The following is a 27,079-nucleotide window of genomic DNA, read 5'->3' on the forward strand; positions in this document are numbered from 1 at the left end:
CTTTCCTCCCACTGAAAGTGAAATAATATAAATCTTACTAAGAATAAATTCTTACTACTCATTATTAAATAGTGCATTAAATTGTAATATATTATTTATACTAACTAGACAAAATTAGAATTGAATCTCTAATTACAAAATGTTTAATTTTAAATTAAATAATTAAATAATAAATTTTTAACGATATTATCATTATGTTTTAAAAACTGTGTTCAAAAAGATGTATTTATTTAGGAGAATGGCTTTCAACTTAGATTTAAATAGGAGAATATTAATTTATAAGTCATTGGTCCTCATTTTTATTATTATGCTTCAGATTTGTTTAACTATAACTTAAATGAATTTAAAAACTACAGAATAAATGCATGAGAATAATATTGAAGGTAAAATATACTCCAAAAATATCATGCCAAAAAAAGGAATTTCTAACCATAACACTTCCACCATCATTTTTGTGGTGTTTGGGGTCCAAACTTGTTATTTAATGTTAATTATTATTTTCTTCTTCTCTAGACTGCAAGGTTCCTTTCTTCCCACTGAAAATGAAATAATATAAATCTTACTAAGAATAAATTCTTACTGCTAAGAGTATTATTAAATAGTGCATTAAATTGTAATATATTATTTAAACTAACTGGACAAAATTGGAATTAAATCCCTAATTACGAGATGTTTCATTTTAAATTAAATTGACCTCTCGAACACTTAAATCAGTCTTTGTCAAAGACGTCCAAATTGGGACACTTCGAACATAACTCAAAATAACCGTATAATAAAATTTCTTGGTCGGGAGGATGGGTACGCATATCTGCCATCGACCAGTGGAAGACACGAACGGTTGCTCGGAAAAAATCCGGGGAATTTAAAATCTCGCAACTTGCAAAACCGGTCTAAGCTCTTCATACGCTCGTTCTTGACAAAAGCATCTTAAAAAAGCGGCAAGATCCCACAACCGGAGGTTGTTCGCAGGGGCGGGTTCGACTATTACTCATCGCGGGCTCCGTTCTCCAATTAATCATTGTTTGATTGTTTTTTTTTTTTTTTTTGCTTTTGCATTTGAATAAACTGTTAGTTGCTGAATTCGTAGATTGTTTTACAATGGATTTCGACAACGTGTGAAAAACGAAACGAGAGTGTATTGTTTGGCGAGATAATATTTCAAGTGTGTCCCTTTTAAATTTGTCGTTTGTACAATGCACAAGAAAAAGTTGTATTGCAAAGACAAAAATTATTGAGTAAATCGAGATTGTTATAAAATGAATGATTATATAATGGCTTACTACCATATGGTCATCTTCTCTCATTTACATATAACATTTACATTAATGTTTCAAAACAGTGCCTATAAAAATACAATTGGTATAACTTTGTGGAATAAATACTTCTATTTTATGGCCTGGTTACTGACGATTTTATTTAAGTAACTAGTTTAAAGAATTATTCTACTTTTTTGTTGTTGTCGGTGATTAAAAAATAATTACCACAAGCATGTGATTTAAAATCTACCTTCTATAACACACACCTTTTTTAGTCTATTTTTAAAACGTAACATAATGTCGAAATGTCGTGTGTTATCGTCCTTTTTTGTAACATAGTCTCATAAAACATTTAGTTTCAGTGAAAGTGTTAAAAATTGATATATCGAGAAAGCTGTTTGAATTGCATAAGAACGCAAGATTAAAATTAAAATTTTTTGGCTATTATACAACAACATTTAAATTGTTAATGTGATGAAGATACTTAAATTCACTAATTACTAAATATGGTTTTCTTTTTTTCCACCTCTCTCTCTTACAAACAAAAAATGCCAGAATGTGTTCTATATATTGTTGATAAATTTGTATTAGTCAGCCATAGTAACGGTATTTGTTAAAAATTAAGTGACCAATGATCTTTCCATAATAAATCACGACCTGTTGAAATTTACCCACGTAGTTTTATATTTAAATACACTTAATATTTTATATTATTTATTTTTAAAACTTATATTTTTATTATCTATAATTTTATATTTATTATTATATTACTTGTAGTAGAATCCTTGAAAACATACTTTCAAATTTACTTAATATCAAATTTTTTACTGAAACCTGTTTGAAATGTACTTATCTCTTATTAGATTTGACAAATGTTGAATTTGTAATAATATTACAGTAACAAAGTGAATGTTTATTGTTAACACAATTAATCGTAAATGTTTAATAATAAATGAGGAGGTAATATTGTTGAACCATGAAATATACACCTTGTGCAATTTAATTTGATAATTCTACTCATTAGGGTAGATTAATGATTAGAATAAAATATTTTGGTACTAGAATTGTTAATAAATTGAGTGTTCCAGCCCAATATCCTGACAAATAACAAATGTAAACATTAAATTAACAAAATTATATATGTATGTGTTTGTATTAAATTATATACCATGAATAATGATAAGTTTGTAAAACGTCATAATAACAAAGTGAATGTTGCTAATTTTAATACAAGCCATTTTATAAAAATACAACAATTTAATTTTGGACTCGTATGACCTTTCGCCCACTTTTTGTTAGACGACCTTCCAATCCTTTGGAAGTCGCTGAAAGTGATTTTTATTAACGACAGTGGGATGATCCGCTTTATACTGTTCGCCAATTTTCGCATACTAAACGACTACAAGTTTCCTATTTTGTATGGCATACGTTTAGTGAGTGTGATTTGTGGGTGATTACGTGGGAGAGACAAAATATCTTGATTATTACGCACCCAAACTGAAAGACAATCTACATACATACATGGATATCTTAAGAGATAATTATTAAAATAAACCGTTTTATTAAAATTTAAAAAATGAGCTCAACGAATGTCTTTATTTTACAGGATGATGGCGGTATTGAATACTTTAATACCATCGTCGTACAGCCACACTTGAAGCTCGTAACGAACCAAGGAAGAGGATTCCACATCAGATGTCGATACAACACACGAAACAATACAATCACTAACGATTCACTTAAAGTTGAGTAAGTCTAATTGTCACCATCGAATTGAACGTACGTTCAAGCCGTACCCTTCAATTTTCAGTTTGATGTCAGCCGATCCGATCACAGCTTTGGCTCCGATGCCCGGTTGCAGCATGAAAATCTTCTCCGGTGACCCGACCGAACGTGAGGTGGCTGAAAACGTCAAAATCGGCGACCCCCTCACGCTGGTCGTTTCCCTGGATGATCAGGAGACTTACGGCATCAGAGTGACGGACTGTCTAGTCAGGTAAACGGACAACTTGTGGTCCATGGTTTTAAATGTGAAACTAAAACGTTATCGTCTAGGGACGGACTTGGATGGGGTGAACAGAAGCTGATCAGCGACGACGGTTGTCCGTTGGACTCGGAAATCATGGGAATGTTCGAATATTCGCAGGACAAAACGAGGGCCGCAGTCAAATTCCAGGCGCACAAATTTCCCTACACCGCTTCTGTTTATTATCAATGCAACGTTAAGTTGTGCCTGAAAGCGGACAACGGATGCGAATATCAAGTAAGAACACTTAATACTTCTTTAAGTAGTGATTCGTTATATCAACCACTGCTGCAACTTGAAGGTGTATAAGAAAGAGTGCCAATTCGGCATTCCTATTCCTACAGTTTGCGTAGGTGATCGTTCTTACTGCAAGGTCAACCACTAGGGCGTTAAGCTTGAATGACTCTTCCTCTCATGCTGTATCATCTTAGCGTCTTTATTTATTGCAACGTTCCGCGACAAACACTGCATAATTATCGTTTCTTTAAACGAATCGATTGCTAAAATTGTAATGTTTTAGGCGCCAAGTTGCGGTGGTAACCGAATACGTCGTCAGGCAGCTTCAGAATCGTCGGAAGGTACTCCAGCAACCATTGAGGTGTACAGCGGATTGTACGTTAATGAAGCTAATGACTTGGCCAAAGCTGGACAAGAGGATGGCTCAGTTTTTAGTGAAAAGGTACAACAGTTTATAGTTTAATCAACGAAGACGTTACTGCAACTATCAAACGAAGTAAACAATGCGTGGAAGTGACGTCCAATTCGTGATTACGGACATTAAATTATTTTTATTGCTGGTTGTAAGCAACAACAATGGATCTATTTGAATAGAGATAATACCATCCTTTCTTAGTACTACGATAATAATATTCAAAAGATACGCGCGTGTAGAATTTACAATACATTATAGTATATTTTCCTACCGGTATAAAATGCAAATTTATTGCATGCTTCGACTTATTCATATTAATAATAAATATGTGGTTTTAAAATTTTTGGTACAATGGTGAATGTAAAGAATTCGATACAGTGAATGTCATATTGTCATATGAATGGACTACAAAATTATAATAATTACTTTCACTTGAATTAAAATGAAAGGAACTATGATACATTTTTCGGTTGCCCCCTTGGCTATCACATATTATTGTGTAATAAACACCTGTTTATTGTAATCTATTATAGTTTTTTATCTAACGTAACATCTTTGTTTCAGACGATTTTGTAACACTTAGTAGAAATTGAAATTGTTTTCCACTTATAGGCTAATCATCATAAAATGGAACATATTCAGTATGACTTTCAATTAGATATTTAATGAAACGTTCGTGTTTGTTTCTAAGTGATGGAATGAACAACAAAACTTTAATATTATTATAAGTATTAAAAATAATATATAATTTTACAGGCTACTGAAGACTCGATTTGCATCTCGCAACGCAGCTTCGCCATAGGCATTTGCATTGCCGGATTGATCTTGATGCTCTGCGTGGTATTCGCCATATTATGTCTGATGGCCAGAAGGAGAAAGAAGACGACGTCTAATCCGGGAAGTTCAATTTACAGCGGACCCTACACCAACACTGCCTACAGTCACAGTAGTTAAACAAATCGAAGATTGTAGTAATCGAAACTGCCATTTGGTTGGGAACACAGGAGATGGCTACTTAATAAACATTTGTAATTTAAACATTTTGTATGGTATATGTGTAAACTGTTGTTGAACTATTATGAACAATATGCCATATGCAATGTTAAAATTTAATTATTCTGTTGTGTTCCCGATTATGTTTATATATTAGCAATGGTGCCATTTAGGCTCATTTATCTATGCTACATACTCTAGTGTTCTTGACACTGCCTCTACTAAAGATTTCTAGTTGTTTTTTTTATTTTATAATTACAAGAACTTTACCTCATTTCGTCTCAACATTCTTGAGTCAAAAAGTTACTGGTTAGGCTCACATTTTGTAAACTGAACTGAATTTTGTGTGTATTAAGATTTTTAAAACATTGGTTCATAGTGCAGCGAAAATAAGCGTAAGAGGAAATAAGTTGTTCAATGTTTTTGTATTTAGGGAACAATACGGAAATTAAAAATTCGCCAGTTATTCTACAGAGCTTTTAAATTCAGTCAAAACTGTCTCAACTTTGAGTAATCGTGATAATTTTAACAAGGGTTTGGTGAAGGGATATTTATGCATTTTCAAGCGTTCAATTTAAGAGAAACATATTTTCCATTAACTCTGTTAGTTTTTGTGAAGATTGCATGATATGATAACTTTGCCTCGATATATTTTGCGAAGATATTATGTCTTTACTCTTTTATTGAATTTTTAACATTAAATAACACGAATACAAACTTTGCCTCATTTGGATGTTTGTATTTTGGGTTTTGAATCACGGTCGCATTATTGTGTTAATGTTGTACATATGTCATAATGCGACTCTGGTTCTTAACCAAATTTAGTTAGAAAAAAATAAGAAAAGATCAAAGTTAATCAAATTGGTGCTTTAATAAATACGTGTTTGTACTAGAATTTACATGATAAATAACAGTAAATAAATATTTAAAAGTAAAATGTTTGTTTTATGAGTTAACATTGTGCTTTATTATGAATATTAATAAATTTTTAGGTAAGAGGGAGTTAAGTATTTTTTTGGAACATTATGATGCAGTTGACAATTTGATTTTTAAATTTTACATATTTCCACGCAGATTGGCTTCATTAAATTTAATCTTCAATATACTGAAAATGCCTAAATGTCACACAGGAAGGAAAAACTGAAATTCAACAGATAAAATTTGTATATTTTCAACAAGTTTTTTGTTCCACTACATAACAGTAAAGTCTACACCTAATTTTCTCGTTTGAAATATTGTTTTTCAATTTTCTGAACTAAGTCAAGTAAAATGGGGTATTTTCTAACAGTGTTTGCCAAATCATTTCTTGGCAAAGGTGTAGTAAGGATTGTAAATAAATGTCCAAACACCAAGGCATCAAGTTCTGTGGGACTGAAACAAAAATAATTTTGTATTAATTATATATATTATGTTATTTCAATAAAATAAACAATATACCAAGTCTTTAGGATAATAATTTTTGAGTCATAATTTGGTAATAACATGTTGCATTATGTTATTTCAAGAGTTGACTAGTTAAATCTTATTAAACAGTTTCTAAAGACTGACAACAGGTAAATTAAATATAAAATATAAAAACTAATTTACCTTGTACCAAAGAAATACTCTTTTCCTTCCAGTCGATCACTCAATGCCTGACAACAGTTTTCAACTTCTTGAAGAACTTCTGGCAATGTTTTTTTGTACCACTGCAAAACTTTCAACTTCTTTATAACTTGAGAACGTTTACTCCTGTTCTGGATGTAATTCAAAGGCCATGGATAAATTGAACCATTCCTTATGCTTGTTACTTCATTATAAGTTTCACTGTCTACCCAACATATATACAACTAAAAAACTAAGTATAATACAAAAACAAATAATAATTTAATATTTTACAAACCTCCGCCACTTCAATCACGTTGTGTATCAAAGACATGTATGCCCTCATGTCAGATTTCATCTCTGAGTCTAGAGTTTCAGTCAATGATATCCCTTTATTATTTACAAATGAAACAATCCCTTCTAATTCTGACACTACAAATGCACCGGCCTTTAAAAATGGCACCTTGCCTGAAGGAGACATGTGTTCAGCATTTGGTCTCGGCTCCACAGTAAAGTCGAGATTGCACATCTTCAGGAAGGCCTGCACAGCCAAGCAGTTAGCATTGTCTGGAAGCAAGATCTGTTCCACTTCGTAGGGCTGATACAGTTTTGCATCTTTTGGCCAAGGCTCTTGGGCTAAAATCAAATAATCTAGGTACAGCGATTTTAATTGAATTTAAAGTATACTACCTCCAAGTTCTAATTGAATTTTATCAAGTATTACCATGATTATTTGACGTGATGTTATGTTAGGCTATATATAAATTTTATATTTGACAGTAGATCTACTTCTAATCTATTTTTTTTGGAACTACGCAATGAAAATAGTTCCACTGCACAACTATTTTGTTATTTGTAGGGTAATGCAATGTTCTTTACTTAAAAAATGTGTCATAAATAACCAATACATGTATTTTTAAATGCGTTCAGACATAACATGTGATATATTATTCTAGGGGGTATATTAAAAAATAAGTTTCAAATACATTTTGAATTAAGGATAAACGTTCAAATAATAATAGATAAAAATTGATGTTGTAAATTTCATAACTTAATATATATAATATTGTTTATGAGCAGTTTTAAAAATGTTAATTTAAAAATTGAAAAATTTTAAACTAGTGAACCTCTAGTAGAGAGTACAATAACTTAAACCGAATAAGATGTCGAAGATGTTAAAAAAATTTTAAACTAGGTGCCCTCTAGTAGAGAGTAGAACAACTTAACCCGAATAAGATGATTTAAAAAACGTATTTAATGTAACTAAAGGATTTTTATCTAATATAAATGCAATTAAAATAAAGACAATATATACATAGTACAAATTTGGCTTCTGCCGGCTCCGATAAAGTATTTACAGTGTCTTTTTCAGACATTATTATTATTCTATCGTATTTATATTATGATTATTTTCATTTTAAATAATCAACCAATAAATTGTTTAAGCACTTTCACACGTTGTACATTAAAATCCAGATGTATACATTCATACATATTAAAAAATAACTTACTTATTAAATGTAACTTCACAATTGCTGTTTCAAAATCTGACCTTTCCTATTAAAATTGCATTAATTATATTTCCTTTCAAAATTGATTAATTCAAGACTCACCTCTTGTGGTTTTTCCCAACTTGTATGTATTGTTGTATCCGTTTGAACTTCGACTGTGCTTGTGGGTACTTTTTTGGTACTTTTTCCCTTATAAGAAATTCGGTATTGTGGAAGAATTTCTTTTACGACATGAAATTCTGAACAGCCTCTTCTTGCTCTGTATTTAATATCTCCTTCGCCTTAACAGTGTATGTTTATTAAGTATAGAGTGTGCATATTATATTTACCTATTAGCACTGAAGGGGTTTGTGTAAACATTTTGACACAAATAATTTAAAATATTATCAATACAAGAAAATAAACATTGTCAAAATTGACGTTGGCGCCATTATTCAAACGGTTGACAGCAGCGCCGCGCAAAGGAAGTGACTTCGACGCTGAGCTACATTCGTTCTTTCACTCATCCAAAATGTCTAAGAGAGGTGAGTGATGTTTTTTGCCGAGATAATCTTAAAATATTCAAGCAATCCTTAAAAAAATCGTCCATCGGCTTCGATTTTTAAGTAGTGTGAATCGTCGTTAACAAAGTTTCATCCGTATTTCGTCCGATTGGGATTTTTTTAACTTGGAAATTGCACCGAAAAATCAACTAAGGTTATGTGTTGTTAATTTTGTTTTGTAATTTTTTAGGACGTGGTGGTTCTGCGGGAGCCAAATTCAGGATCTCCCTTGCTCTTCCAGTCGGGGCTGTCATCAACTGTGCAGACAACACCGGTGAGTTATTTGCGTTTTTTATTTTTATGAAAAAGTGCACATGTCAACCCAAACACTTGCACTTCCTGCAAGACAGTATGACCCATGTAATAACAACATGAACTTCTTCATATTTGTTACAATTATGTTTATTTTAGACACACGTTTTCTACAGAAAATATTTTTCGATTGTTATTGATTGGGTCATGCATGTGGAGTTTGTCATGGCGCGTGAAGTTGTCTTAGCTGAAAGAGTTTGTTCATTTGCCATAGGTTACATAAAATTTAATCTGATATCAAAATTAATTAAAACCTTGTAGTGTTATACTAAAAATTGTAACTTCCATCTGCTCGGTCTGCACATTTGACCATCGATTCAATTAAACAAGTGTTTATACTCAAAAAGTGCTTAAATAGGTTATAGTATTATTGAAGATAACATACATCATGTTTTTTGACTAATGAAGTTAATTTTTAACAATACATAACAGAAAACAAAATATATGGCCTGTAACAATAATTTATTACTAATAAGACAACAGAAAACAGTGTATGGCCTGTTGTCTTGTTTTAAATTAAATGAAACTGTTATTATTTTGTTTATTGTGTATAATTTTATAAAATAAAATTTGTCTTCTGAATAAAACTATTATTGTTATTGTAAATTATTGTTAGGTGAGGAGAACACTTAGCCAGTCTTTAAGTGACCTTGAAAATTACAAATAAGCTTGATTCTAGTGAAATAGATTCAACTTATATTTCTTATATTTTGCCAACTCACCTGAGAATTAAATACATTTTACACCGAATAAATCTTGTAAAGTTAAGTGTATAATGTTTTCTTTTATTACATTGTTCTACTAGGGGAAATTTTAAAATAAAAATACATATTTCTCCTGAAAAACTGACAATATTTTTTCTATAATTGTATGAAAAGAATATTTGAGTAATTCTTCAATAAAAATTATGTGTAAGCAATGAAATATAAAATATGATGACTGTTAATACTTGGTTAATCTAAGTTCAGTTTGTGTTGTACTTTGTAGTTACTAAAGTTTTCATTTTCTGTTTCCAGGAGCAAAAAATTTGTATGTAATCGCTGTACAAGGTATCGGCGGCAGATTGAACCGTCTGCCCGCCGCCGGATCCGGTGACATGATCGTCGCCACTGTCAAGAAGGGTAAACCAGAACTCCGTAAAAAGGTAATGCCTGCAGTGGTGATCAGGCAACGCAAGCCGTTCCGCAGGAAGGATGGTGTCTTCATCTATTTTGAAGACAACGCCGGCGTTATTGTCAACAACAAAGGCGAAATGAAGGGTTCTGCCATCACGGGGCCCGTAGCCAAGGAGTGTGCTGACTTGTGGCCCAGGATTGCCTCCAACGCGAGCAGTATAGCTTGAGCACTTCGTGGTTATTTAATATAAAAAATTTAAAAATAAGAATAAACTATTCTTTACACACGACGTCCTTTATTATGTACCTCATGTTTTACACAATTTGTATAATTTTTATTGTGGATTTGTTATATTTTATGTTGATTATACAGTAAGAAAAGCGTTTGACCCGTCTAAATTTAGAGAGAGACATCATGCATGACAAAGACGGTAGAAGTATGCCCCATAGTGGGAGGCTTGCTGTCTATTGTACTTAATGTCTCATTTAGAATTCAGATGCATCAAACTCCTATCATACTGTAGAATGATTGTGTTCTTTTAAATAATGAATTTTTTTTTAATTTCTTACATTATCAACTAATTTCAGTTATTTTTATTAGATGACTATTGATCATTTTATTTTTTTTATATCGTTTTCTTTGCCATTTATTATTTGTATGTTAAAACTTATTTTCTAGATGTATACTTTTCATAAACTGGATCATGGTATCTTTCGCAGATGTTCATATTAAAAATAGATTTTTTATCATCTAGATTACACAATGAACGGTATTCCATTCGCAAAGACAAACTCTTGCAAGGATTGATATGACCTGTCGCAAGTTTTTAATAAAATTACTGAGCCAACTAAACCGTTCATGTACACAATAATACATATATTTGTTTTCAGAAAAGTAAATAATGGAATACACAACAAAGAGAAAAATCTCATATTCTCTCTTGGGAAAATTATAAGATGGAATGATAATGCAGATGTGAAATTTTGGGAATCAGAAACATTGATAAACAATGGTGTGGTAATATTTGATACAACACTACAATAGATTTAAAAGTATATTTTGCTTTATTTTGACCAATAATATTAGAATATTTACGGCTCTAGATGGGCAGCATATTAAATTTATTTTATTTTTTACATGTAGTAACGGTCAGTATTATAGCATCATTTTAAAACGTTAAATATGACCATAATCATTTTTTTTTTTATGTGAACTGTTAAAATAATATTAATTTACTAATGTTATTTTATATTCTATTTTAAAAACTAATATTTTCTTATTCAATAAAATGTTACAATTATATTTTTGAATTGAGGTGGTCATAAATATAGCATTTGAATTTTGAAACCTATATTTATTAACCACATGATGAGCTCTAGATGAGCAGCATGTTAAATTTATTTTATTTTTATATGCAGTAACGGTCATTATAATAGTCTCATTTTAAAACGTTAAATTATATGACCATAACCATTTTATTTAATGTGAACTGTTAAAATAATATTAATTTACTAATGTTATTTTATACTCTATTCTAGAAACTAGTATTTTCATATTCACTAAAATGTTACATATATTCTTTTGAATTGAGATTGTCATAAATGTGGCACTTTAATTTTGAAATGAATTTTTATTGACCAAATGAGCAACGTTTAATTTGATATCAATACTTTGTATAATATTCTTTTTACTATATAATTTCAGCACATCTCCGATACATAGACTGGATCAATTTCTGAATATATGACATATATGTAATCCTTCAAGTTTCTCGAATTGCTGTGAAATATTGATGGTTTGATCTTTTTAGAAATTGGTCACAATTTGTGTTGTATTGTGTTGATACATATCACATAACGGCATCATTTCTTCAGTATGTGGAAGCAAATTGTTATCCCTCTAAACAACATTGGTCCATGTGTCATAAGAAAGAAGAGGATCTACGCCATAAGCAGAAAAACTAGTGTTCTTGGAGAAGAATGGTAAGCTATGGTTCAGGAGTTTACTCGTCCGCTAAATTTGAGTATGGGCACCAATCGTACCAAAATCGTTTGTTTTATTTTGGCCAATTTGGTCCATTAATTTCTCAAGGAATCTTCTCAGTCTTATGTTAAAAGTTCTGTGGTTGGTGCAATTTTGTTCAATTTATGCAGAAGATAACTTATTTTGATAATATATTTGTATTTAACTTTGAAATAATTTAAGTATTCTTTTGTGAAGCTAATAAATCACAATGGTTACTCATATAAATTTTGTTTTCACATTGTCATTATAAATTTATGTTTATACTCCTCTTCCTGGTTAAGTTTTAATCATTGGGAAGTTGATTATAAAACTTTTCAGGTCAGAGAGCAAACTAAAAGACAATACTTGTTGAATTATCCTAGTCTTTGACTTGATTGTGTAAACTTAGTTGCATAGTGTAATGGTAGGTTGTAAAAAATTTAATATAAAGATTATAATTCAAAAGTATTAATTGCAGGCAACTTATTTATTAATTCAATAGTGAAATTATCTGTATTAATATAAATTAATTTGTGTAATATCAAGTTTTCACACATGAAATTGAGTACTCATGCTGAATACGTTCTGAAATAAATATATCCGGTATGGTCTAGTGGCTAGGATACCTGGCTCTCACCCAGGAGGCTCGGGTTCGATTCCCGGTACCGGAATTACATTTTGTATTTTTGAAAATAAAATTTATATATATAGATTTATTACCGTCGCATTGTCATGCAAAATTATCATAACATCGACAACAAAGCATTCTGCTCTCCTGGAATCCTCATCCACTGGAGGTTATTCACAAGGGTAGTCTCCCATGGATTATCAAACAAAATGGATTTTCTCATAGTATACATTAACTGAAATAAATTTATTTACGATTACGATTATTCGCATCGTAGAGAAGATTATTTGTTGTAGTCATTATTTCTCTTGCCTAATGATCAGCAATTTTTGTTGAAAACAACCTATATTTATAAAAAAATATTTAAAACCAAAATCGATACACAATATCTTTATTGTATTGTCTATAACGTCAAGCAAATACTTTTTGTATCATTCGCCACTGTAAAAATATTTTTGTATATCTATATTAAAGTTATTTAGTAATACTACACTTTAAGTACACATTTAAAAAGAAAAACTATGTTAAAGTGTCTTCTTCAATTAATTTTCCGTTGACGTAAAGCTGGTGAATAACTCCCTGCTTCTTATCCGCGGACGATGCTTTTATAACCGCCTGAGAGTGGTCCAGATCGAATCTCATCTCCGTCCCGTCGTCAACAAACACGTTCTCCGCCTCGATATTCTGTCCGTTTACCCAAATATTGAGTGCTTGTTTCTCTGCAACAACAAACATGGTCACGACATGAAAACGAAACATCATCACATTTACCAAACACGACCCTGTATCTTTTGCCACAGGTCAAAACCGCCCAGGATCTGATAGTCTGCACTTGTTTCTCGGTGAACTTCCCCAGCGGTTTTCCGTCGACGAACAGGCTGTAGGAAAAGGAGAAGTGCGGCAGCGGATCCACCCTCAGTTCGCATATCGCGTTCTGCTTGCCCAAGTTGAACCTTTCCTCGCCCACCAGCTTGAACATCCAGTCCCTGCGGACGATTTCCTACAAGCAACAATTCAAGGATATTTTCCGCATATTTATTATGGGAGCGCCCAACAAATCAATTTCAATTCTTCCGCCTTCGTAAGTTCGTAATAAAAAAAAATGTTTGACGAACCGACCCCTAATGAATTCGAAGGTCGACTATCTATGCCAATCGATATTTGGAACGGGAACAGAAATTGCGTCTCTGTTATTTTTAGCACATTAATAAAATTATTTAATGATGAAAAATTCTCTGGTGAATAATATCAGTTTTACGTCGTTCCAAACAGTTATTTTTTTGTGTGAAATGAATTTTAAATTCTGTCGTTAATTATATGTAAATCGCAATATAATAGACAGTTACAGATTTACGGTAGTTAACGGTCTAATTGATATTTAATGATTAGATCCAAATCTATGGAACATTGTTTCTACGCCCAGAAATACGGGTTGGACATTAATTGCGTGTTTTACGATTAACAACATCAGGAAATACAGGTTTGGCGGTGGTTTGTATATGAGGGCGAGACTGTTTATTATAATTAAATGTCAACATACCTTGAATAATACATACTTTCAAAATGTATTAGCAATTACCTGGTAATGGCCTTCAGAATGACTTCTTTCTTTTTTAATCAAAAATACCAAATTAGAAAAAGTATTTTATTAAATTTAAATAAATTTTTGTTGTTTTATTAATTCCTATTATATTAATTTTTTTAAATGATTGTTATTTTTATAATTTTGGTTAAAATCTCCGTTAATAATCATTTTATGTTTAGTGAATCTTTATACCAATAGAAAGGGTTTTTAATACTTATTTAAATTATGCTAAAACATATATAGTGTTTGGTTATTGGTAATACCAATAATGCCTTATTTGTGAACATGCATGCTAAAGAAAAATTAACTTCCCAGTATCAAAATCAAATGATTTATAGGCATTTTAGTTAGACCATTAATCTGTCAATTAATTTTTTGAATAAATTAATAACTGAAAAACTATTAGATTTAAATATAGGACACGGTGTACCCTGTATATTATAGAATTTAAAAATCCTAAAATATACAGGGTGTTCCATATACATTCTCAATATTCAATAATTTTAGTCAGCTGAACAATAAATAATTTTAGATATTATTATTATATAATAAACGTATGATTCTCAAAGAATTTAAATTAAATTTAATATGTGAAAGAAACCTATTTTTAAAATTATAAAATTATATTGTAGTAATAGATAGCACTGTCTATTAATAGAGATTTTTATCAAAGATGTAATAAAACGTAAATAGCGAACACCCTCTATAAAATTTTGGAATACTAATAATGGCTTATTATAGGGTGGCCTTCGGTTATCTTGTATGCCAAAAATGAACTTCCAGTTATATTAGTTAGACTGTCAATCTGTTATAATTTTTACAAAAAAATTAATAATTCACAAACTATTAGGTTTAGGAATAGGACATAATATAGTCATTTTATTTTCACTTATGTATAGGATTAAAAAATTCAAAAATAAATAGAGTGTTCCATTGAAAATAAGTGAAATAAATTAGAAATGTAGCTCAATAATATGAATGACACTGTATATTTATATAAAATTAACAAATTTAGACATAGTCAAGTGTTATTAGAAACGAAAAATATATTAATATATATCACAGTGTAAACTGTGAATTAAATAGAACATTGACTAATTATTTAGTCAGTCGTTAATTGAAAGCAAGTTTTACAATAATAAATCTCTAGCATTAATGAATTAATTAACTTTCCTGAAAAATATGTAGGTTATAGTTGTTTTTAAGTAGTATAATGAATTAAATTTGATATAAATCCTTGTAATTAGGAAAATACGACGACTAAATATTGAGAAGAGTGAAAAGGAAATCAAAATTGTTCTGTCAGTCATTAAGTGAAAGAAAATTTTAAAAGAAAGTGCAATTATAGTAACGAAATGAATGAATGAACTAAAACTAAATGTTTCATTTACCGATTAACAATTAAATTGAACGAAACAATTAAATTTTTCTATGCCTGTGGCTTGCACCCTTAAATTTAAGGTACGGAACTTACATTGCCGTCAATACGTAGTACCCTTTTGCCGGTGGTGGTGCCGTGCTCGAACTCGACGGTGTGCACCCCGTCCAGAAGCGGTACGCTCCAGTAGGCGACCAGATCGGTCCGTTCCTGCGAACCGGACTTGGACAGGCTGTTTTGGCCGGACGCCATGGCCCCCAGGAATGCAGCGGGCACCGCCTTTCGTCAACTAACCCCCTTCGGGGTCAACCTTGAACGCGACTTGCATGGCCCATGAATATTTAAGACTGGCACACGATCCTGCTGACTGTTTTTCGATACGGCCCGGCCTCTTTTCGTTTTGTTTGTATTCTGGATATCCATGGGTGCAATGCGCTGCCCGGACTGATGACTACGTGGGACGCTCGAATTGTCATTTTACCATTCGCACTCTTCCTATGCCATTTGCATCCAATGTCGAAACCTTTCTCGGACGAATCGAACTCCAAGCAACGGAAATTTCACCCGTAACCATTTTAGGAGCTGCAAAACATTCCGAAATCCTGAAATTGGGTTACATCGGAAAGAAAACATTGTTTTAATGCCATAAATGTAATTTTCATGAGTGAGTTGTGCGTGTCAGCACGAATGTGGTGATCGAAATGACCTTTAAGTATTTCAAAAGTGAAGATGTGCTAACATTAATAATAGATTAGCATTCACCAGATGAAATCATTACCATAAAGCAATAATAAAGAGAGTGAAAGTTACCTACAAGATTTTTAAGGTCTACAACTGGTATTTATCAGTTTTTACATTGTCCTTGAAGCAACGTGAATAACTGTAAGGTATTGAATTGTCTTTGTTCCTAAGACATAGAAGAAAAAAACATATTTTGAAATTTCTGGTGCGTGACAACTGGATCAACTATTACAAATATATAATCGCATTGTGTAATATTAAAAATAAGCCACAGGAGAATGAAAGTTATTTTATTTAAAAAACAGGAACTTGCAATTTCTGCAAAACTGATAAAAATGACTTGAAAATGTGACACGTATAATTTTTAATTTACACATGTAACACATTAACAAAGTAATATATTAATTGTTTCAAGTGTCCAGTTTGTTATCACTTGTCTCTCTGATATTTAAAGATTTGAAGTAACAGGAGTAACTATTCATTACACGTATTAATTTAAAAGTTTTATTATTTACACTATTGAATATTATTAAGTTTAAAACGTACTTTAGCAGTACCACAAAGGTTCATTGCACTTATACATGAAAATATCTTGGTAAACACACTGAAGTGTTTGTAATTCTTGTATGGTTCACAATACAATGAGAAATTCTTTAAAAAGCTGTCTGCTTGTGATTATAAAAAATACGAAGATAATCTGTTCTATTGTCTTTTAAACATTATAGTCAATATAGACATATTCAACGTATTCTATTGTAAAATGAACTTCTTAATTAATAATATAATAATTATATGTCATAATAAAGCACGTATTACGTATATTTGACTTTTGACAGAAAAATGTAATCTGCATATTTTAAAATATTTTAATAATTAATGTTTCTACTGCGTAGAAATAACACAGTATATGTGTGATAGTATGCCAATTACATACCATACATTTTGGGCAAAATTTCTATTAATATTCATTTTATATATGTATGTATCCTTGGTTAACGTGTTTGCCAAAAATGAATTTTCCAGGATCAAAATTGGTGGCTTTGCAGACATTTTAGTTAGACCATCAATCTGTCAAAATTACTGGAAAAAAATAATAATATTAACTTTATTTCCAATTACATGTAGAATTTAAAAATCCATAAATGTAATATAGGGTGTTCCATTAAAAATAACAAAAACATAGTTGATATCACTTCCGGCGAAACCGGATATGAACTTTTCTTCAAAATAAATTAGAAAAGTTGTTTAAGTCAAGTTATAATTGCTATAAAAATTTTAAATCCATTTCTTTCGTTCTTTATAAATTTCTAATTAATGAAGTTAGGTTAGATTTTCATGTATACCACACTGATTTGTTTTGCGAACTTTGTAAATTTTTTTAATACCAAATAGTTTAATAATTTTGTTTGAGTATATTTTGAAATATTCTTTTTTAATGAAATGTCAACAAATAAAGGTTTTTTTTTTTGTTATTTAAATTGTGTTTTTTTTTTAATTTTGCATTTTTAAAATCAATAGTTTAATTAAATTTTCTTTGAGTATAATTTAAAATATTATTTTTTAATGAAATGTCAACAATTGAAGGTTCTTTTTATTATTTAAATTGTTCTTAATATACTATTAAAATTACCGAAAATGTTTTTTTAAATATTGATGTATTAGTACTTTAATAATGAAGTACATAATTGAGTTTTTAATATAAAATTATACTGCTACAAATACAATTATTTTAAAATATTTTTTATTGAAATGTAATTAATAATTAAAGGATGATTATATTTGTCTTTTCTAGTTCATCAAATTTTACTAGAAACAATGTTTTCGTTTCTTGGAATTAAAAATGATTTATTTTTCTCGAATGAAGTAATGAAAATTATATTTTTATGAATAACAGATAATAGATAATCTAATCATATATTAAAAACATACTGTTGTTTAAAATGGTATTATATTACCAATATAATCATGTTAAACAATAAAATGTTTTTCATTGTTATTCTAAATCTTAAGTATTAAATGCAAAAATTAATAAATATTTCTGTATCTGACATGTAAAAAAATCAATCAATCTGATAATGAGGATCACAATAAGATTTAATTTTATTATCACCTTAGCAGCAATAAATTAAAAAAACGACATGACTAGACTACTTCATTTAACTAATACATTTTAAACAGGAAAAATAAAATTAAATAAAGTTGACCCTAAACAATATGTTAAATAATGAACAGTCTTAAGATCAGTATTATCGATTTAAATTAATGATAACGATCCGATAAAACGTTCGAACGCCATTGGCCGGCATGCACTCCCCTGCAAATAAATGCAGGAACGATATCGTACCGGCGCTATACCGTTCACTATTTACCTGCGAGCGCGCTACCCACCGTCCAAAGGGGGAAAGACAAGGCTGCTGGTCGCCGCTTTAATTACATTTTCATGTGTTTACGTTAAAATAAAGTGATAGCAACCGAACGGTATCAGTTGGTAGTACGCTCGACTTCTAATACAACCTCCACTCTCCTATGCGTTAGAATGGCCACTCTCGAGTCCGTCAAGAAGAAGCTCGCCGCTTTCGGTCAACAACACCTACTCGACACTTGGGACATACTCGACGAGGATCAGCAGCGCAAATTCCTCGAACATGTCGACGGCATCGATTTCGAAGAGGCCGTGTCCCTGTTCAAGAAGGCCGAACAGTCGATGGGGTCGGTGAAGATGCTGGACGACAGGATGGAGCCAGTTCCTGAATCGCAGTTCGAGTCCGAGGAGAGAATTAGCGCCGAAGTGCGCGAGAGTTATCGCAGAAAGGGCTTGGAGGCCATCGCCAACGGTGAAGTGGCTGTTCTTCTGCTGGCAGGAGGACAAGGCACCAGATTGGGAGTGTCTTATCCTAAGGGAATGTATTCCGTCGGATTGCCGTCAGGGAAGTCCCTGTTCCAGATACAGGCCGAACGAATCAGGCGTGTGACCACTTTGGCTAAGGAAGTAACCGGAAAATCCGGCACCGTTCCTTGGTACGTCATGACAAGCGGTCCCACCAACAAAACGACCCAGAAATTCTTAACGGCGAACGACTATTTCGGATTGAACGAAAAGGACGTAATCCTCTTCCAACAAGGCTTGCTTCCCTGCTACGATTTCGACGGGAAAATCCTGCTGGACGAGAAGGACCGCGTCGCCTTCGCTCCAGACGGCAACGGTGGAATTTACAAGGCTCTGAAAAACTACAACATCCTGGCCGACATGGAGAAACGCGGAATCAAGTACATCCACGCACACAGCGTCGACAACATCTTGGTGAAGGTTGCCGATCCCGTTTTCATCGGTTACTGCATCACGAAAAACGCCGAGTGCGGCGCCAAAGTTGTGAAAAAGGCCTGTCCAACCGAGGCCGTCGGTGTCGTATGTCAAGTGGATGGAAAATATCAAGTGGTCGAGTACAGTGAAATCACCAACGAGACGGCCTGTTCGAAAAACGAAAAGGGCGAATTGAAATTCAACGCGGGAAACATTTGCAACCACTTCTACACCATCGGCTTCCTCAAGAAGATCGCCGACAACTACCTGAACGAACTGAAAGTGCACGTGGCAAAGAAAAAGATCCCCTACACCACCAAGACCGGGGAAAGGATCAAACCGTGCGAGCCCAACGGCATCAAGATTGAAAAGTTCATTTTCGACGTGTTCCAATTCACGAAGAACTTCGTCATATTCGAGGTGCCACGGAACACCGAGTTCAGCGCCCTGAAAAACGCCGACGAAGCGGGCAAAGACTGCCCTTCGACCGCCAGAAAGGATTTGCTTGCTTTGCACAGGCTGTACATCGAACAAGCGGGAGGAAAACTGGATGGTGGATACGTCGAGATACCGCCCCTGTTGTCGTACGCCGGGGAAAATTTGGAGCACGTCAGCGGTGTGCCTTTCGAGAATAAAGAAGATATCGAACTCAGTTCTCCATTTATTATGTTGCGTTTAAATAATTTTGTTTAAAGTATGACATGCAATATATCGCGGTCTAGTTGGAAACGTTCTCGTATGCTGGAAGTGAAAGTGGCTAAGATGGTCCTTGACTTTATAAACGAAAGTGAAAACAACTGACCGGAATTTCAATTTCATTGTTTTCGTCTTTCTAAGGGTAAGATTCTGTAAAAATATGCCTTCTTACATGTGATATTTTTATTATTATTATTAATTTTTTTTTTTTTTGTTGACTGACGATGAAACGGAGCTGCAATAACATCTGTGTTTTGTTTATTTATTCAAACACTTAAATGTACACGTATGTAAACAAATATGTAGGTAAATATTGTAAAAATTGATATAAATATTTTTATTCTTTATTTTTTAATAATAAATAATTTTTATAACAACTGTTGTATTTTATTCAAATCATTTTATTAAAAATTGTTTTTTGCAACGAGATACGATTGTCACCCATGTGAGAAAACAAGTTTGGCATGATATCCTCCAAAATATTTCAACATTTGAAAGTAAAATTACCTTGAGACGTATTAAATTTATTTTTAACTTTTTGGGTGAACGTTTATTGTGATACATGGCGTTATAATACTTGTTTATTTTAAATTTCTTTTGTAAAAATTAGCATTTTTATTAAAATATTTTAATAAACTTGTTGTTTTACATAATAATTTGAAAAGTCAACAATAGTCTAACAAAATATACTTTTGATTTGTCATATTTATTTTTTAGTCAAAAATAAATCTGAATCACCTAAAAACATTTGTGCATTTGAACAAACTGTATTTTTACAGTTATATTGTGCTTATTTATTTAGATATATTACAAATATGCTAGACACGTCGATTAGTTAGCATATTATCTTTCTGTCAACGTAATAGTTAAACTTATTGTAAATATACATGTACATTTGGTAGTCAGATATCCCCTAAATAAGACGGTATGCAATTTCATATTAATTCCAAACATTTACTTTTGGCCTTGTAAAAAAATTTCTAATCTTGATTGTTTAATACCAAATACATTTTTAAAATAAATGGAAAGTAAAGATCTAAAATGGTGTTTTTCTAGGAAATTTGAGTTAAACACCTAACTAATATGATTAATTACTATTGTTGTAAGATGATTAATTAATCTTATCGAAGGATCGATTGACAGATCGACAGATGAATGATGAATCTCTCACGATAATGTTAGTTTGTATCTGTATTTTTAGATAATACTATTGTAATTGTGTGAATACATTTTGCACTAAGCCTAACTTGTTATGTTAATAACCATTATTAATTAGTTTCAATTAAAATCAATATATTGAATAGCATGTTTATTATGCAAGTATACAGATTTATCGGTTAGACAACCATCATTTCTCTTATTTATTTTCACATTTATATTAAGCTGCTCATTTTTTAGGTGGATTATTTGAATTTTCTATAATAAATAGATTTCAAAATATTTTTAATATATAAATTGTTACCACTCTGTATGTGCAAATCTAATATAATTTATACAAATTATGAACAGACAATATACAAACATATCGGTGAATATTTCTTATATTAAAAATGATTCTGTTACCTACAAATAAAAAAACTAAATATTCGGCTGACAAAAAGTAGAGCAACTTTTTACTAAATGTCACTAACCTCTACAAAATCCACAATAATTTTTAGTTTTACGGTATATACCAAAATAAACTGACTATATATAATGCCTCGTGGAAAGAGATTATTTTCCGAATTAAATTCATGATTATAGATAGCAACAATTTTCAAGATTTGTGAAAATAAAACTGGACGACTAAGAAAAACCAATAAGTTTCAGGATAAACAAATTTTATCCTACTCCAAAAAAGATCCTTCTTTGAGTTCCAGGAAAATAAAGGTCTATTTGAGACACAACTTGGAATTAATGTAAGAGATAGATTAGTACAAGGGGGTCTTCAGGTGAGAAGGCCTGCTAAAAAACCACTACTATCGGAGAAGAATAGCCAGGGTTGAGTTTACCAGGTCCCTTTTACATTGGGTTTTAAATGATTGGAAACAAGCGATCTGAAGTGATGAAATCAAGTTTAATCTGGTTAGTAGTTATGGGATTTTATATGTAAGGCGACCTATTCTTCAAAAGTTTTAACTCAAAGTTTACCATAACCACTGTTAAACACGGCGACAGGTCGGTAATGGTATGAGCTGCTTTTCGGGATTTGGAATGGGCCCTCTCCTTTGAATAGAGGATATCATGGATCGTTTTATGTTTAAAGAAATATTGAGGAACAATATGGTATCGTATTCAGATAAAAATATGCAACTAAATCTTTATTTTCGACAAAATAATGACCCGAAGCACGCTTCAAAATATTTCATCCAGTAGCTTTTTAGGAAAAAATCAAAAACTTATGGGAGATCTGTTGCTTTCCATTTAAAAAAGGTGTTTGAAAGTTATTCATAATAAGGGGAATTTTACAATATACTATGATAAATGAATCTAGGTACACATATATTTCGGATAGACGTTTTTGGACATGGAGTAGTGAGATCCACGTAGTGAAGGTGGTCCTGTAAAAGTATGAGGTGAAATTTCTTTAGAGACACGTTCGGAATTCTCATAAACTGAGAAACACTGAATGCACAACGATATCACGACTTAGTTATCCAACCAATTAAGAATTTATACCAGATTTTGATTTTGTTGACGACAATGTCTGATCATGGTATTACTCGGATGCAGTATGGGACCGTTTTCAAAAAAAAATTTACACTCAAAACCACCCCAAATTTAGGAGAAGCTTGCTAATGCTCCTAAAGCAGAATGGCGACAAGGACCACTGGCTTTTTATGTGTACTAAAGAGAGTGAAAGCTCTTAGTATAGTTAATAATATTATTTCAATTAATTTTCTTTATTACTTAAGGAATTTGATGATATTATTATAGTTTTATTAGTAATTTAAAAATTCAATTGTTGATGCAATTTTGTTTAATATATGCAGGAGATTACATAATTTATTTTGAACATAAATTTATTGCAACAGAATGATATTCTGATATTTTAAGTAATTCAAACGACATACAGTATAGTAAAGTATAACTAACCTCTTGTATTAATGTTAATCATTTAATATGAATAATTTCATTCATTTTTATTTATTTCCTAACAATTTTTCATATGTATACTCGGTTCGGTGTACGAATGTGTTTTGTATGCACATTTTAATTATTGAGTCTTTTCAATAAAACACAATCAGTAATAAGCTTTTTAGTAAATATCTACATTTACATCCAATAAGTTAAAAGCTATTAAAGGTAAACATACACTAGTGAGAGAAGAACAATTTTTTTATTATTATTATTTTGTAAATTCTTTTGATATTGTGGCTGCATTTGTAGCATTTAATAATTAAATCATGGACAGTCAACTAAAACCAACAACCTCTATAAGTTGTGTGTAGTAAGCCGTTAATTAATGTGCATAATTAGGGTTGGTAAGAACAGTAATAAGGATATCTGGTTAAAAATCACAAACGAAAATCAAAGTTTGGCTTATTAAAATGTTTCCAGCTTAGGTGTGCGTCAGCCCTTAACTCGATACACATCTATATATTAAAATACTAATATATACACGTGTCAGTTTATAACGTTTCACTACACAATCATGTTTTGACATCAGTATTAAATAGGCACTATTTGTGTAAAAGTTAAAACAATAAAAAAGTAATGGACAAATGCAGAACAATTTACCGTATTACCAGTTGCTTCATGGTTGCGCCCAGATATAATTTCCAATCAAACTTTATGCCACCATTAACAACATTCGATTATATTGGTGTAGTTTTGGTGTTTGCAGCTTTAATAACGTCCTCAATGGTTGCGATGATTTTGAAAATATTATTTATCCACAAGGAATTAGACTACTCATCTATTAATGCGTGTTTGGAAATAGCGTCCGATTGTTTGATAACTTATTTGGTGTTTACAATGTGCATGATACGGCTGAGAAGTCATCGAAGTCTTGCCATAATATTAAGAAGGAACTTGCAATCGAAAGAGACGAACCTATCTTGGACTATTATAATCATAGGTTTACAATATTTGATTTCCTTGACGTTCATTATGTATGCGTGGATTGCCTCCATCGGACTAGAAATTTATTTCTATTTTCTACCGAATCTGATCATACAATTTTATGGGTTCTTAATCAGCATGATGATTGCGGTGATGACGAACACGATCAGCGATGGATTTCTTCATGTCCTCAACCAATTACACGTTTCAACCATGAACAACTATTTGTCGCAGTTGCGGAATTGCAGGAAGTTTTACAGATATTGCTTGAAACAAACCGACGTTTTCAACCGTTTGTTTGGAATCCTTCTGGCAAGTATTTTTACCTTTTCGGTCTTGCAAGTATTGAATGGTCTCGTTTTCGCTGGTAAATCCGTAAAGTGGGAGGTAAAGTTGAGCGATATTTTATATGGGCTTTCATCATTGGTAAGTTTAACCATTTTTCTGTCTGATTTTATTAGATACTGGAATAAGTACACTACGTCTCCGGTTCATGATATATTCGAATGGATTTTCATATTACACTGTGCGTCTTTTGAAGTGGATAATTTGAATTTTACAGTTAATAAAAATATTTTCAATATGTTTTATTTTTAAATTTATTTTACTTTTACCATTTATTGTAAAATTTTGTGGAGTTTGAACGTATTTTATTCGGTTCATTCTTAAATTAATATGTAACATATGCACCGTAAAATACCTCAAAGAAGGCTTATTTCGTTCTTATGAAGGTTTTGTCACTATTTGTTGCGGTATTATCCACTAAAGATTGAATGTACTAAACTGTATTTATTTTTTCCTTATTTTAATTAGTTAGAAATGGTATGTAAGTGGTTTTTAAGTGCTATATATGCTCGTGCAAATTTTTTTTGTGAATTCAATCTAACAGAAAAGAGACAATAGTGAGATTAGGTTAGGTTGGAAATAAATATCATTAAACTATGATTAATCAACTACTTGGAAAAGGCATCATGCCTGAATTCCGTCACAATTTTAGATAAACGGTTTCCACATAAATAATAAGATAACAAAATTAGGCGTTTCACAATTACCAACTCTCCTTGCACACAATGCAAGTGATTGATTTCGACTATTATCGGCGATCTGGACAATGGGTTGAAGAAGTGCTAGTGCTAAAAAATCAGTTTTTACATGACAGTGCAATGGGCTACGAGAGGAACTAGTTGACTATTGACTAGTGGAACTATCTACTTACTCAAAGATGAGCTTTTTAACTCAGCAGTTATTTCTTCCTGACAACGGAAAACCACATGTGAAGTATTGGCAGAAAGTACAGCAACTTTTTAAAAGTCAAATAATTTTTGTCCTGGTTATTATGTTAAAAAATTGTATATTGAAAATTAACTTCTCTTTATAAATTTAACAATTACGTAGTTAAATAATAATGTTGTTTTCTATCTCCCATAAGTTTTCAATGAAGTTTAGATCGGGAAATTGAGATGGCCAGTTCATAACATTAATTTTTTCCCTTAAAAGTCACAGCTTCAAATATTTTGAAGTGTGATTCGGGTCATTATCTTGTTGAAAATAAAGTTTTAGTGGTATATTTATATCTGAATACGATACCATATTGTTCTTCAATATTTTTTTATACATAAAACAATTCATGATACCCTCTATTCAAAAGAGAGGACCCTTTCCTGATCTTCTCTGATAGTGGTGTTTTTTTATTCTGGCCTTCTCCCATGAAGATCCCCTTGTAGTAATCTATCTCTTACAGTTCTTGAAGAAACATTAATTCCAAGTTGTGTCTCAAGTACACCTTTTATTTTGCTGGAACTCAGAAAAGGATCTTTTTGGAATAGGATAAAATTTGTTTATCCTGAAACCTGTTGGTTTTCCTTGGTCTTCCAGTTTTATTTTTTCCTTCCACATCACCAAATCTTGAAAATTGTTGTAAACATCCGTTACAGTCAATCTATATTGATTTTTCTCTCATCAGATTGAAAGAACGATACAATCCGTGACTTTTATTCGGATATGTTTGTATACAGAATGTTGATAATTGTTATAAATTATATTAGATTTGCATATACAGGTAGCAATTTATATATATTTAAAGTTACTCTACATTCTACCAATACTGTAATCCAGATATTGCTCCTGTTATTTATTTTTGTTATTGTTATTTTCGGTTCAGTTCAATTCTGAATTCTGAAGAGAAATTTTTTTCTCGTGGCATGAATTTACTTGTAGAAATTTGTTAATTACAGTGTTGAATAAAAATTATTTTTAAAGAGTGTTATGTTATTTTAATGTTAAACGTTTAGTAACCTAAATTACTTTTTCGAGTTCCTAATATATGTGTCTTATCATTTTAAATCCATTGGTTTACAATTAAAAAAAAATAAACCTTTGATGTTTTGACAGGCTCATTTTACTCACACATTTTAGATAAAAACAATAAACGATCATAAGAATGCCATGATTTTTTTAAAATTACATTTACAACTGTTTATTAAAAGATAGTTAATTTTTTTAACTGACACGCAATAAAACAAACTGTCCTGTTCCATTTAAACTATGTTATGAAATACTTTTTTATACAATACGATAAGAATTAATTTATCGTGTACTTTTAAAGCTAACAACAATTAACTAGATATAAAATGAAATGAAAAAGTCTACTAAATAATGGAAACATTGTCAAGCTATAATTTATCACATTGCTATTATGTTATACATAATT

General features: G+C 31.4%; 5 protein-coding genes and 1 non-coding gene across 6 annotated transcripts in view; 4 read left to right on the forward strand and 2 right to left on the reverse strand.

The window, feature by feature from the left end:
- Positions 1-5,864, forward strand: part of LOC109607456 (cuticlin-4) — a 31,439-nt gene extending 25,575 nt beyond the window's left edge. The window contains exons 5-9 of the mRNA XM_020023940.2: positions 2,863-3,005; positions 3,067-3,252; positions 3,312-3,519; positions 3,803-3,961; positions 4,691-5,864. Coding sequence (XP_019879499.1) covers positions 2,863-3,005; positions 3,067-3,252; positions 3,312-3,519; positions 3,803-3,961; positions 4,691-4,888 — 894 coding nt within the window. The 3' untranslated portion in view covers positions 4,889-5,864. The remainder of the gene's footprint in view (positions 1-2,862; positions 3,006-3,066; positions 3,253-3,311; positions 3,520-3,802; positions 3,962-4,690) is intronic.
- A 209-nt stretch (positions 5,865-6,073) lies between these two features.
- Positions 6,074-8,397, reverse strand: LOC109607756 (metaxin-2). Its single transcript, XM_049962317.1, has 6 exons — positions 8,352-8,397; positions 8,125-8,303; positions 8,023-8,068; positions 6,810-7,147; positions 6,515-6,756; positions 6,074-6,298 (listed from the first exon to the last, which is right to left on the reverse strand). Exons 1-6 carry the CDS (start codon positions 8,380-8,382, stop codon positions 6,142-6,144), a joined length of 993 nt encoding a protein of 330 aa, XP_049818274.1. The 5' UTR covers positions 8,383-8,397; the 3' UTR covers positions 6,074-6,141.
- Positions 8,398-8,413: 16 nt separating this feature from the next.
- On the forward strand, positions 8,414-10,276 carry LOC109607549 (60S ribosomal protein L23). Its single transcript, XM_020024029.2, has 3 exons — positions 8,414-8,546; positions 8,755-8,838; positions 9,893-10,276. The coding sequence occupies exons 1-3, from the start codon at positions 8,534-8,536 to the stop codon at positions 10,216-10,218; spliced, it is 423 nt and encodes a 140-aa protein (XP_019879588.1). The 5' UTR covers positions 8,414-8,533; the 3' UTR covers positions 10,219-10,276.
- Positions 10,277-12,595: 2,319 nt separating this feature from the next.
- Trnae-cuc (transfer RNA glutamic acid (anticodon CUC)) lies at positions 12,596-12,667 on the forward strand. Its single transcript has one exon. It is a non-coding gene; the product is annotated as a tRNA-Glu (tRNA).
- Positions 12,668-12,999: 332 nt separating this feature from the next.
- Positions 13,000-16,052, reverse strand: LOC109607801 (fas apoptotic inhibitory molecule 1). The gene is made up of 3 exons (XM_020024266.2): positions 15,684-16,052; positions 13,396-13,624; positions 13,000-13,343 (listed from the first exon to the last, which is right to left on the reverse strand). Exons 1-3 carry the CDS (start codon positions 15,837-15,839, stop codon positions 13,144-13,146), a joined length of 585 nt encoding a protein of 194 aa, XP_019879825.1. The 5' UTR covers positions 15,840-16,052; the 3' UTR covers positions 13,000-13,143.
- A 2,631-nt stretch (positions 16,053-18,683) lies between these two features.
- Positions 18,684-20,702, forward strand: LOC109607519 (UDP-N-acetylhexosamine pyrophosphorylase). The gene has a single exon (XM_020024000.2). The coding sequence runs from the start codon at positions 18,865-18,867 to the stop codon at positions 20,320-20,322; it is 1,458 nt and encodes a 485-aa protein (XP_019879559.1). The 5' UTR covers positions 18,684-18,864; the 3' UTR covers positions 20,323-20,702.
- Positions 20,703-27,079: the final 6,377 nt, after the last annotated feature.

Source organism: Aethina tumida, chromosome 1 (assembly GCF_024364675.1).
Source record: "Aethina tumida isolate Nest 87 chromosome 1, icAetTumi1.1, whole genome shotgun sequence".
Lineage (NCBI taxonomy): Eukaryota > Metazoa > Arthropoda > Insecta > Coleoptera > Nitidulidae > Aethina > Aethina tumida.